Source organism: Xenopus laevis, chromosome 2S, assembly GCF_017654675.1.
Source record: "Xenopus laevis strain J_2021 chromosome 2S, Xenopus_laevis_v10.1, whole genome shotgun sequence".
Taxonomy (NCBI): domain Eukaryota; kingdom Metazoa; phylum Chordata; class Amphibia; order Anura; family Pipidae; genus Xenopus; species Xenopus laevis.
The window spans coordinates 45661991-45675440 of NC_054374.1; the positions used below are offsets into that span (position 1 = coordinate 45661991).

General features: G+C 41.1%; 1 protein-coding gene across 4 annotated transcripts in view; it reads left to right on the forward strand.

The window, feature by feature from the left end:
- Positions 1-13450, forward strand: part of trim33.S (tripartite motif containing 33 S homeolog) — a 90997-nt gene that overhangs the window by 55534 nt on the left and 22013 nt on the right. For 2 of the 4 annotated variants that reach the window (XM_041583228.1, XM_041583225.1), the window contains exons 10-13: positions 950-1126; positions 9869-10069; positions 10407-10539; positions 10777-10840. In XM_041583228.1, coding sequence (XP_041439162.1) covers positions 950-1126; positions 9869-10069; positions 10407-10539; positions 10777-10840 — 575 coding nt within the window. Of the gene's footprint in view, positions 1-949; positions 1127-9865; positions 10070-10406; positions 10540-10776; positions 10841-13450 lie in introns of all 4 variants that reach the window. The other 2 variants (XM_041583227.1, XM_041583224.1) reach the window with 1 other exon arrangement.

A 13450-nucleotide genomic window follows, 5' to 3' on the forward strand; every position in this document is an offset into this window, starting at 1 on the left:
GTGATACTTCTAGTGGAGGAGTTTACTAAAACAAGGCATTCTGGGTTGAATACTCAAGGTTGTGCTACAATCTGAGCATGCTCCTGAAATTTGCATATTATAGTCTCAGTATGGACTCCCTCAGTGAAAGAACCCATTTGACAAAGTAAGAGATTTTTTTAAAACCTGCAGTTTTGTCAAAAAACTATATATGTAGTTTGATTAAACGTGTTTAGCTTGTACTGGTCAGATTGATATGTGTTTCATTTTGGCTGTGATAGGTGCCCTTTAAATTTGCAGTTGCTTTTTTGCTTTAGTTATTTTTCTGATACTATGTCAGGCAAACTTTGCTTGGAAATGGTGCAGTCAGTTTTTCTGAGCTACGGTCACCTTTGAGATTCCAGGGGATTGCTGTTCAGAAAAACGGAGAGCATGTTAAGTGGTTCCTGCCTAGGTTATTATTTACCTGGACAGTGCCTGGAAATGCTATTGACTTTTATAGCAGTTAGCTAAATGCATGTATTCAATTAGGCTGACCGAATATCAATTCTATACTGATAACCCAACAAGCTAATTCTGTGATATTGTTAAAACCAGGGGTCCCCATCCCTTTTTTTTTTTTTTTTTACATGAGCCATATTCAAATTTAAAAATAGTTGGGGAACAACACGTGCATGAAAAAAGTTCCTGGGATAAGGGCTTTGATTGGATATTCGGTGGCCTATAGTAGTCTCTGTTTGGTAATACACCTGGTTTTTATGCAAGCAAAATTTGTTTCCAAGCAATGAAATCAGAAATAAGCACCAGCTTTGATGTCACTGGGAGCAAAATCCGATTTGTTCTGAGCAACATGTTACTTGTGAGCCACTGTTTGGGGATCACTGGTTAAAACATTCTACTGCTCTTCTGTTTAAGACACCAATTATTTTATTTGTTTTAAAGGTAATAAACATTTTTTTGGTAATTGCAGCCTCCACGGTTAATAAGCATGCAGAACATGCCAAGGACTAATATGAACTGTGGCCCATTTCAAGCGCATCAAATGAGAATGGCACAAAATGCAGCCCAGAATGCTTCCAGGATGCCTGGTATCCCTCGTCATAATGGACCGCAATACTCAATGATGCAGCCTCATCTCCAAAGACAAGTAAATATTATTTACTCTGCACTGTCTCCGTTCCATTGTGTTTTAAATACCCATGCAGAAACAGACTTTCATTTTAGACAATACTCAAAAGCATGAAGTGCAGCCAGTCAGTACATATCACCTGGCTCACAGTAGTGTGTAAATAGGAAAATGGGTAATTGACTTGTTTGGTGCACATATATTGTCATGGCTAAAATTATGCATGAATTAACATCAAGGACAATATCTAACCTTTTTCTTAAAGGGATACAGTCATGGGTAAAAAAAATTTTTTCAAAATGAGTCAGTTAATAGTGCTGCTCCAGCAGAATTCTGCACTGAAATCCATTTCTCAAAAGAGCAAACAGATTTTTTTATATTCAATTTTGAAATCTGACATGGGGTTAGACATATTGTCAATTTCCCAGCTGCCCCAAGTCATGGGACTTGTGCTCTGATAAACTTCAATCACTCTTTACTGCAAGCAGCAGTCAAACAAAAGAACAATGGGAAGGTAACCAGATAACAGCTCCCTAACACAAGATAACAGCTGCCTGGTAGATCTAAGAACAGCACTCAATAGTAAAAACCCATGTCCCACTGAGACTCCTTCAGTTACATTGAGAAGGAAAAACAGCAGCCTGCCAGAAAGCATTTCTCTCCTAAAGTGCAGGCACAAGTCACATGACCAGGGGCAGCTGGGAAATTGACAAAATGTCTGGCCCCATGTCAGATTTCAAAATTGAATATAAAAAAATCTGTTTGCTCTTTTGAGAAATGGAGAAGTCTGCTGGAGTAGCACTATTAACTGGTGCATTTTGAAAAAAAACATGTTTTCCGATGACAGGATCCCTTTAAACGAAGTAAGAGATGTAATGGAACAGTTTATTATTTTTTATAAATATTATATAAAACCTGTAGATACTAGAGCAATCCCAAACAAAATAGTTTCTCGGTAGTGAGTCAACAGTCATTCTTTTTCTCCTCCAAAACCTTCTTGGAGTTAAATTCCACTTGTTCTGGAAGCCTCTAATATATTTAGGACACAATGTAAAAAAATATAAATTTTTTTATTTAAAGTTTTAATTCCATTATATTTTTAATGATAATCTGAGGTTTAGAAAATGATTGTATCCTATACACTGGACAATAATTCCAAATATTATACCAAAAATGCAATGAGAATCTTATCATTTACAAGCAGATCACCTTTTGCCGTGTAGGGATATGCCAGCTTGCACAAATTAAATGACTGTTCAGTATTTTCTTTATTAGAAAATTCATCCATAAATACAAGTGTATTGTGCTTTGTTTTAAGTTAGGAGGTTAGGAGCAAGCATAATAAAGGAAAAACTTGTTCATTCTCTTTAAAAGTTGCAGCTTTTCATATAAAGGACCTAGAGTTTATCTTGGTGCTATATTTATTTGTGACTGTGCACTTGTCTGCCTTTTTTATAACAGCTGAGTGATATGACTTGTGCAATTCTGGCTTTTGATCACCAAAACCTTCATGGAGAGACGGGCAGGGATCAAAGCATCCTACCTGAGTCCCCAGAAAGGGACAAGCCCCCGACATGTTTCAAAAATGTTTAAAAAATTAAACTGGGCCGTAACCCATAAAAATCAATCACTGATTAGTTTTCTTCAGTCAGCTACAGGTAGAAGCAATGAAAGCAAACATTTGATTGGTTGTCAGGTTATTGCCTAAGTGCAATTTATTCAGTGTGTCCCTTTGCTGAGACCACTGTAACACCCTTATAGTTTTGATTGGTTGTCAGGTTATTGCCTAAGTGCAAGTTATTCAGTGTGTCCCTTTGCTGAGGCCACTGTAACACCCTTATAGTTTTGAGCTAAACCAGATCAGAGTGATTTTTTTTCCTTCCTTATGACTGCAAACTGCCTCACATCCTCTTAAAGTGTAATGTCGGTGTTTGTTTTATTCTCCTCAGAATGCATTTCACCTAATTTATAGGAGACCTGTTGCCCTAAGAAATAATTACAAATCATATGCTACTGTTAATCCAGCAAAATAAACTCCCACTGTATAAGAATTCAAATATTGTTTTCCTTTATTCTTTTGGAATCCATATTCAAAGCAGGCAGGCACAATTTTCGTGGAAACTTATCAGAAAATTTTGCATCATCCCAGACTCTTGTGTGTATGTGCCAGAAAGGAGGATCTGATTCCCATTCACTGGCAACACAGTCATGGACAGTGAGAAGGGAAGGTTAATACAAGTCAGGCAGCGACATCTAGGAAGTACAGAATGGAAAGTGGAAGTAATTGCTGGACCTTGGAAATAGAGGCACTTAAAGCAATATATGAGTGACAGTTGAGATTTTAAAATATTATAGAAAAATAAAGAAGTTGGGTTCCCTGTTTAATCTAAAAAGGACTTTTATTATACCGTTTTTATGTCTGAGTGACAGGTCCCCTTTAATGAAAAAAAAACAAACAGATTTGCCTAGTTAATTTTATTCCATTTAAAGGAGATGTCCACCTAAAAACATTTTTTTTTTTTTTTGCATACAAAATGAAATGTTATTCTAAGCAATGTTGTGTAATGTTAGTGTAATTAAATTATTCATAAAAGTATTGTGGTTAAAAGAAATACTTGTTTGGTCATTTCAGTTAACTGTTTCTGGACATTCCACTCCCTTAACTATACAAACAATAAATATGTTTTGGAGACAAAAAGGAACACCAAGAGCCCCAATAGTGTAATATGTTTTTACAAGGAGTAATGGTAGAGTAAACAAGTTAATACTCACAAACCAGGGTTACCACTGTATAGGCAGGTGGGGAGATTATCCTGACCCCACTCAGGAATAGGACGTTTTACTCATGTTTTTTTTTTTTTTAAAGATTTTATTTATTTGTAATTATAACAAGGAAAAAAAGAGAGAGAGAAGAGGAGTCTCAGGGGGTCGCTGGGAGTGAACATTGTTACAGAGTACATCATTCCATACAATTACATTTACATTACACTTTTATGCCTGGGCTAATACCCAAGTTCCCCAGATCGCATCAAAACTTCCTAGGGCATCCTCTCGTGATATAGATTAACTTTTGCTTTGTAAGAGAGTCATTAATTAAATGCTTCCAGAGGTCAAAGGGGGGAGCGGACATCGACTTCCACTGTAGCAAGATCGCTTTTTTGGCATAATATAGTAATTGTAAATAGCACAGTCTTTGGCATTTACTCATAGTACAATCTGTTACGATACCCAGTAGACACGTAAGAGGGGAACAAATGCCCGGAAGATCAAGATCTTCCCCAGAACCGCTGGATTTCTGGGCATTCCCAGAAGACATGAAGATACGTTCCTGTTGCGTTTCTGCATTTGGGACAAACATCTAATGCATTAGGGAACATCTTAGCCAGTCTATATGGGGTATAGTACACTCTATTCAAAAACTTTATTTGAATAAACCTATCCCTCATTGAAATTGTTATTTCTGGCACTTGTTTCAATACATCCCTCCACATTTCCTCATCCAATTCAGGAAAGTCTCTTTCCCACTTTTGTCTGATTTTATCCAAAGGGTTAGTGCCCGCATTCAATAGAAGAGTGTAGCACATTGAGAGTGGTTTCCGCAACCCTGCTTTGAGTAGGTATTTCTCTAGTGTTGTTTCTGCAGTCAGTAGTGGCCTAGTAGGGAATTGTGATAAGAATGCATGCTTAAGTTGTAGGTATCGGAAAATCATATTGGAAGGGAGATTGTACTCCTGTTTTAGAGTTGGGAACAGTTTAAGTTCTCCCCCCACCACAATATCCCCTAGCACCCTAATACCATGATTGGCCCAACAACTAACATCTGGAACAAGTTGAAATTGGGGTAGATTACTGTTGCCCCATAGGGGGGTCCAGATGGACCAGGTTAAAGGGTCAGTCCATACCAGCTGCAGCGCTTTTTGGAATGCACGGGCCACAGTTAACATAGGCAAAGTAGTGTCATAGTACGGGGATGGACCCCTGTATAGTGACCTAGCCAGACCTTCAAAGGAGCCTACTGCTGCTGCCTCCAAAACCACAGCTTGGTTATCCAGTTTCGGGTTTAGCCACCAATGTGCGAAGACCAATTGGCTCGCCAGAAAGTACAGTTTGAGGTCTGGCAGGGCTAAACCACCTCCTGTTATGGGGGCATAAAGTGTCTTGAATGCAATGCGTGGATGACCCCCCGCCCATAGGAAGTTTCTGAGCAGTCTATCTACCCGCTTAAACCAACCTGCTCGTGGGGTTATAGGAGAGTTCTGGAAGGCGTAAAGGAATTTTGGCAGGCTAACCATCTTAAAGATATTCACCCTACCAGGCAGTGAGAGCGGGGGCTCTTGCCATGTAGTAAGTTTGGCAGAAAGGGCCTTCACTATAGGGTCTAGGTTGAGGGCAGCATATTGCTGCAAGTCCCTGTGTATCTCTATCCCAAGATATTTGAAAGTATCGACTACTTGCAAGTTCCCAATTCTCATGGGGCAATTCACTGGAAGTGGATCTATGGGAAACATAACCGATTTGCATTCGTTGACTTTAAGTCCTGAAAATTCACCAAAGGTGGCTACCGTTTGCAGGAGGGCTGTAAGAGCTTGATTGGGGTTCGCCAGGTAAATTAACATGTCATCTGCATATAGAGACAATTTTTCTGTCACCGCTCCCAACATAAGCCCCTCAACCTGCAGGTTAGCTCTGATTTGTATTGCTAGGGGCTCTATGGCGAGAGCAAACAATAGTGGCGAAAGGGGGCAGCCCTGACGTGTTCCCCTTTCCAAGTGCACCACACTAGACAGTATTCCATTTACCAGAACTCTCGCCTGAGGACGTGCATACAAGGCGCGAATCCAAGTTCTAAACCTCGGACCTATGTTATAGCAAGCCAGTACCTCCCATAAGTAAGACTAATCTACAGTGTCAAAGGCTTTAGCCGTATCAAGTGACACCACAACTCTCTGCCCTCTATTGTCATGTTGAAGTGAAGGATTAGTATAGAGACGTCTCAAGTTAATGTTAGTTGACTTATTGGGCATGAAACCAGTTTGATCCTGGTGGACAAGCTCTTCAATAATGCCCTTGAGCCGGTTAGCTAAAATCTTGGCAAATATTTTAAGATCACAATTTAGTAATGAAATAGGGCGGTATGAGTCACATTGGTCAGGTGCTTTACCAGGTGTAGGGATTAACGTTATATACGCCTGGTAGCAGGAGTCCGGCAGTGCTGTGTTTGGAGTAATATCATTAAACCAAGTGTTTAGTTTGGGGACAAGCAGGTTACTGTGCTGCTTATACCATTCAACTGGAATACCATCGGGGCCAGGAGTTTTATTTGGTGGAAGATCCTTTATGGCCTTTTCTATCTCATCTTGGGAGATATCCATATCAAGCTGAGCTCCTTGTTCATCAGATAACCGGGGGAATCCAATGGAACTAAGATACTCCGCAAGTTCAGTTGGGAGTGCAGACGGGGGGCAGCAAACGTGGATTGGTAGTATTGGCCAAATGTATTAGCAAGTTCTTGATGGTCAGTAACTAGGTCACCAGCGCTATTATACACCCCTCTTATGACAGTACGTGAAAGAGCCCCTCTTGCCAGCATTGCAAACAGCTTCCCATTTTTGTCGCCTTTATCGAACCAAGCAGCATTTCTATATAACTCTTTCTGGGAAAATGTATCCACATATAGTAAGTCAAGTTGCCTTTGGGTTGCGGCCATTTGGGTTGCCTTTTCAGCAGAGGGGGTCTCCGCCAACTCCTTCTCTGCCTCCAATAGCCTAGCACGGGATTGTGCCACCTCCGAGTCTACCTGTTGTCTTACTGATTTGATAAGTGAAATATAAGTTCCCCTAATAAAGGCTTTACCCGCATCCCAGACTACCAAGTCTGACGCCGTGCCCTCATTAGCCTCCCAGTATAGTGCCAATGCATGAGGTATGTCCTCAACCATTTTAGGGTGATGCACCCATTTGGGAGATAGTCGCTACTGCGTGCCACCACAATTGGTTTTGGTTCTAATCCTTAGGCTCATTGGAGCATGATCGGAACATATTCTGGGTAATATCAGTACTTCCTCCATTACTTGAAATATCTCATTAGTGACTAGATACAAATCTATACGTGAGAGAGCAGCCGTAGCTGACGAATAGCATGTAAATTGGTTGGACTGCGGATTGTTCCACCGCCAAGTATCGGTTAATCCTAAAGTTGCAGCCCACTGGGCAAAAGAGTGAGTCGTGGGGGTTGGGTTTAAGCCTATCTGTGTCAGGGTTCAGGACCATATTAAAGTCCCCCGCCCAAATCGTAGGTAAGTGCCCAAACATACCAACCTTCAGTGCTATTTCATTTAACAGTTGTGTGTCCGCTGGGGGGGGAAGGTAGACATTAATTATAAGATAGGACGTTCCCAAAATCTGAGCATGAAGTATTAGATATCTGCCAAACCTGTCAGAAGTTAGGCCTTGGAAGTTGAGGGATTTCCTGACGAGAATCGCCACCCCTCTAGAGTGGGAAGAGTTCTCCGAAGTATAAGCAGCGGACACCCAGTGGCGTTTAAGGGCACGTGTGCGTTGCCCAACTAAATGCGTTTCTTGGAGGAGCATGAGGTCTGCGCCAGACTTTTTTAGCGTATCTCAAATAACTGATCTCTTAACTTTGTTATTTAGCCCTCTGACATTCCATGTAAGAACTTTAAAGTTGCCAGCAGCCATATAGAAAACAATACAATTTGTTTGAGGCAGGCCATCCGGGGCAACCCCACGGCTCCACCGTATGTCTGACGTGTACCATTTACAGGCGGAGTGTTGCAGGCATCGAGCCCGGGGATGCCCCAAATGCCCGACCCCACAATAACATCACACTGATTCAAATTGACCCATGAGACAAAGATTAAGAAAAGAAAAAGAGCAAAGATCAGGTAAAAGAAATACATTCCCCAAAAAAAAAAAACCCTCCCAGTATCCTCCCCCAATTTAAAGATACATTAATCCCAGAACGTTTCAACCAACAAGAGTGAGGTCCGGATTAGATCCTTAGATACTTAGAGTTCCGAACCAAAAAAAGAGATGAGAAAAAAAACAAAGCTCACACCATCATATTGAGTGCAATAATATAAGCTAGAGGGGTCAGAGTTGTCTGGAGAACCCCATAAGTAGGCGGGTGAAATCAAGCCTTGTAACTCAGACACAGTCCCACAAAGTCAAAGTATCAGGTATCCATAGGGGAGCTAGTGAAAACATATTCCGACCATGCATAACAGAGAAATTTGAGGTAATCAGAGTAATTCACTGCATGGATGTAAACGGGACTTCCATGGTGCCTGCCTGTGGCTCACTCAAAGTAATCAAACATACATCCTGTATAGGGGTAGGTCAAAAAAATAAAAAATAGAAAACAGTCGCTACAGTTACATCATGAGCTTGAGTGGCAAATAAGCCGTTGCAGCCTGGGCCCTGTGACCCCAAATAGTGGCCCATGTGACACAGTGTAGTGCCATAGATATGGCACTACTGTACCGGTCCACGGCCCATGATCAGCTATTGGATGTCTCATATGGGCAAACAGGAGATCAGCTGAATTAAGGTTGCGGATTCTGCAGCGGAACAGGTCTGCGATCCAGCCAATCAGCCACCAACTCAGGTTTATCAAAGAAAAGTGACTTGTTTACCTCTTGGATTTGTAGTTTGGCCGGGAACATCATGGAGTATTCGAGCCCCAAATCTCTAAGCCAGCGTTTGACTCCTTGATAGGAACTCCTTTTTTTCTGGACTACCGTGGAGTAATCCGGATAGAGCGACACTCGGGCTCCCTCAAACAATATGTCTCCCTTCTTCCGTGCCGCTCTAAGGGCTGCATCCCTATCCCGATAATTTAGGAGCTTAAGGAGGAAGACTCTTAAGGAGGAAGACTCAGGTGCCCCCGGAGGTAGGGGCCTTGTAGGGACCCTGTGTGCCCGTTCCACAACAAATTGCGTTGAGAAATGCTCCTGTACCAGCGTGTCTTTGAGCCGCTTCTCAGCAAAGAACTCCGGATTGGGCCCCTCATCGCGTTGAGGAAGGCCTATTATCCTTACATTGGACCGTCTCTGCCTATTCTCCAGATCATCAATTCTATCAGTGGCTGTTTGCAGGAGATCCTTTAGCTGTGCTATATCCCCTGGGACCCGATCTGTACGGTCTTCCAACCCCTCCACCCTCTCCTCCAAGCGCCCTGTGCACTCTCTCATATTCTGCATGTCCTGCTTAATGAGGGAGAGATCAACTGTAAATTCCTCCAGTTTGGAGGTGAATGTAGCAGCCAACGTCGTTTGGCATTGCGTAATAGCTGCCATTAGATCTGCAGGAGAGGGATCTGGAGGTGCAGATGCATCTGCTAATGGAGGCTCAGGCGGCAAGGGAGGAGGTGACGGGGCCCGCTGCGGGGCGCATGCTGAATCGGCGCCATCTTGGGGAATCACTGCATATTGTTCAAGCCGCACGGCTGCTTCAGATTTATTTGTGCGCGTATGCTTAGCCATCATCAGTGCGCCCGGGGTTCAGCAGGTAATAGGCGCTTATGTGCCACGAATTTTGTGCAGATGGTGATTGCAAATGGGCAGACAGGATAGTAGAGGTTCGGAGCTCCTCGAAAGTGCGTGCAGCTAGGTCGCCATCAGGCCACGCCCCCTGTTTTACTCATGTTTAATACTATTCAGTACCATGTGTGTTGTATATCTTTTTTTTTTTTTTTTTTTCAAACTTTTCTCATGGACTTTCTATTTTTTTCTTTCTCCAGCAGCATTCAAACCCAGGGCATGCTGGACCATTTCCAGTTGTTTCAGTACACAACAACACAATCAATCCAACTAGTCCTACAACTGCAACCATGGCAAATGCAAATCGGGGACCAACAAGCCCATCCGTTACATCTATAGAACTTATCCCATCTGTAACAAACCCAGAAAACCTTCCTTGTCTTCCAGACATCCCACCAATCCAGGTCAGTATGGCAACTGAAATAGACCTTATTAAAAAACATTGTTATGCACTGTGAATTGTGTTCTGAAAGGTGTTTTTTTTTTTTTTGATGTGTATCTTTATACACAAAACTAGTCACGGTATTTGAACAAAGCCTTCAGAGCTATATGCATATAGTTATAGCTTAAAGTATTTACATTGGGGCATTTATTGTTCAGCCTGCAACTGACTGAAAAAGCTTATCACTGGAAATGTTATTCCCATAATACATATATCTAAAACATGCTTGTAGATGTATGGTCAGTACTTTTATTTATTGCAGTATCAATTTGTTATACTTTTTATCTTCACTTTTTCAGCTCGAAGATGCAGGATCTAGCAATTTAGACAATTTGTTGAGTAGATATATTTCAATAGGTCATCAGCTACCACAACCAACAAGCACTATGAATCCCTCCCCTGCACCTTCTGCAATGTCTCCAGGATCTACAGGTATTCATAATTTGTTTTTATTTTCTCCAATTTTTATTTCAGGTTAAACCAAAAACCTAGTGGACAATTTTTGATTATTATTAAATGCCTTGTTACACCATTGATAACATAAGATGTAATTGGTGCACAGGGTTTTAGAAGAAAAATTTGACTTTCTGTTAACAGATGCACTTGAAATGTGTTCCCACTTGCCATGTACACGGTGATGCTAAGAATCTGTACTGTTCCTGTTCTCAGGCTTGTCCAATTCACACACACAAGTGAGGCCGCCCAGTACATCAAGTACAGGCAGTAGAGGAAGGTGAGTGATTTATATTGAAATGTGTCTTTGTTAACTGCAATGTATGAGTAGTGTGTGTTCATATATATTTATATGTAATGTAGCAATATATCTGTATAAAATATTTAAAATACCTGAACAATAAGTACCATGTAAATACATTTAGAAAACCGTGGATCTTAGTTTGAATGAGTTTAAAGAAGTCTGCAGGTCTCGAACTATATAAGCACTCTAATAAAATAGGTTGTCTGCTCTAAAAGGAAAAAAAATGTACTGGATAGAAAGAGCTACTGGAGGTATAAAGGCAATTAAAGCCCTATAAGAATTGGTGTTGAAATTCCTGGTAACGCATACTGTATGGATAAAAGTGCCAATGATCCTTTTAAACTGCATATTCTTAGAATACTCATCCTCACTACTGAGTTCTAAAGATCTGCTTGAATGCTTGCCAGAAGGAAAGAAAACACCTTGCTTACTGTTAACATGGAGATACATCCATTATGTTTTGGTGACGTGCAGCAGCCAGTGGCACAGGAATCATTGTACGTGTAGAGGGAAGAACAGATTTGATTAAATATCAGCAGATTCTGGATGTTGTGCGCATGCACAAGGCTCCTCAGTAAATAAACTGCACATGCTTGTGCCATGCAGCAGAGGTACACTTTGCAAAACAGCATAACACATATTTTAAAATCTATAACTAATGGTAAGAAAACGTACATTTTATTGGCAATCGTTAAAGCTTTATTGTTAGCCTTTCCTTTTCTTTTAAAGCATTATTGTACTTCCCCCTACAAAGTCAGTTTGACACTAGAACAATAGCTCTGCAAAGTTGTCCTTCAATATTTTATCAGCAAATATGCCTGGACAGATAATTAATGTGGTAGTTCATCTTAAAATTTACTTTTTATATGTTGTAGGCAGTTATATTTTGGAGTTTAGTCTGTTGTTGAAAGATTAAAATGTTTTTTGCTCTGAAACACTTAGGTAATTTTGTAGCAAATTATATTATCTCCAATCCTAACAACCATACAATAATGTTGAAGTTCAAATAGGAGAGTGGCTGAAAACAAATATATACCGAATAAAGAATACAGATTGGAAATCTACTTAGAACAGGTCTAACATATAAACATCCCATTTAACAGCTAAATCCTTTGTTTTTTTTTGGATGGCTTTGACAGATATAGCTTATTCAGGTATTCAAGTGAAAAGCTTCTATCCCCCTTTACAATAAATGGCATAAGAGTCAAGAGTGAGTTTATTGTCATTTCATCCATATACGTTTGTACAGTACACGGGAAAACGAAACAACGTTCCTCTAGAACCATGGTACTACGCAACACAACATATATGGTCCGGACAACAGACAAAAAGTACAAGTGCAAAAATATGCAACTCCTGCAATACAAGTCAGCACAGTGCAGGGACAGGACAAGACAGTGCACACTCAGCAGATGTAATATGTTAAGTAAATAATGCTAAACGTCAGACATGATGGGTGTATCATTGTGACATGACAGTAGCAAGAACATGATAAAGAACATGACAAAGTGCAGATGTGCTCATAGGGAACAACTGTATCCAATGGCTATTCATCCATACAATGGCGTACAGTGGCTGTGTAACGTTGTGGTATATAGCAAGGTCAGATGGAATGTATGTGTGTGTGAGAGAGATCTGTCCGGTCCCTGAGTATTCAGGAGCCTTATGGCTTGGGGGAAGAAACTGTTACACAGTCTGGGAATGAGGGCCCTAATGCTTCGGTACCTTTTTCCAGATGGCAGGAGTGTGAACAGTGAGTATGAGGGGTGTGTTGGATCAGCCACAATGCTGGTGGCTTTACAGATGCAGCGAGTGGTGTAAATGTCCGTGATGGCAGAAAGAGAGACACTTATGATCTTCTCTGCTATCTTCACTGTCCTCTGTAGGGTCTTGCGCTCCATGACAGTGCAATTCCCAGCCCAGACAGTGATGCAGCTGCTCAGGATGCTCTCAATAGTCCCTCTGTAGAAGGTTTTGAGTATGGATGGTGGGAGATGGGATTTCCTCAGCTTGCTCTCCAACCCCTTGGATGTTGCTTTCCGTGTCCTCAAAGCAGGTGCTTATTTTTGAATTCCAGGCTTGGAAGCAAGTTTTATTTGCATAAAAATTAAATATAGTGCCAAGTAGAGCCTCTTGTACGTTGTCAGTCCACAAAGGGGCTACCAAATAGCCAAACACAGCATTTATTTGGCAACCCAAGGGAATTTTTCATGCTTGTGTTGGTCCCAAACTCTTTTTACATTTGAATGTGGCTCACAGGTAGGGATGGGCGAATTCTTTTGCCTTGTTTTGCAGCGGAAATGACTCCCATAGACTTTTATGGAGTCACGCGTCAAAAAAAAAAAAAGACGCGCATCAAATAAAATTTTGTCGCCCATAGTCTTTAATGGGCGTCACCGACATTTTGTTGGTGGCAAATTTTTTACGAAACGGGTCAAATTCGGCCATCACTACTCACAGGTAAAAAAGGTTGGGGACCCCTGGTTCAGATAAACAAGCTATTGTGTAGCCATGGGGGCAGCCAGTCAAGCACAGGATACACAGTAGAAAACAGATACATTCTGAAGAATCCCATTGTACACTACA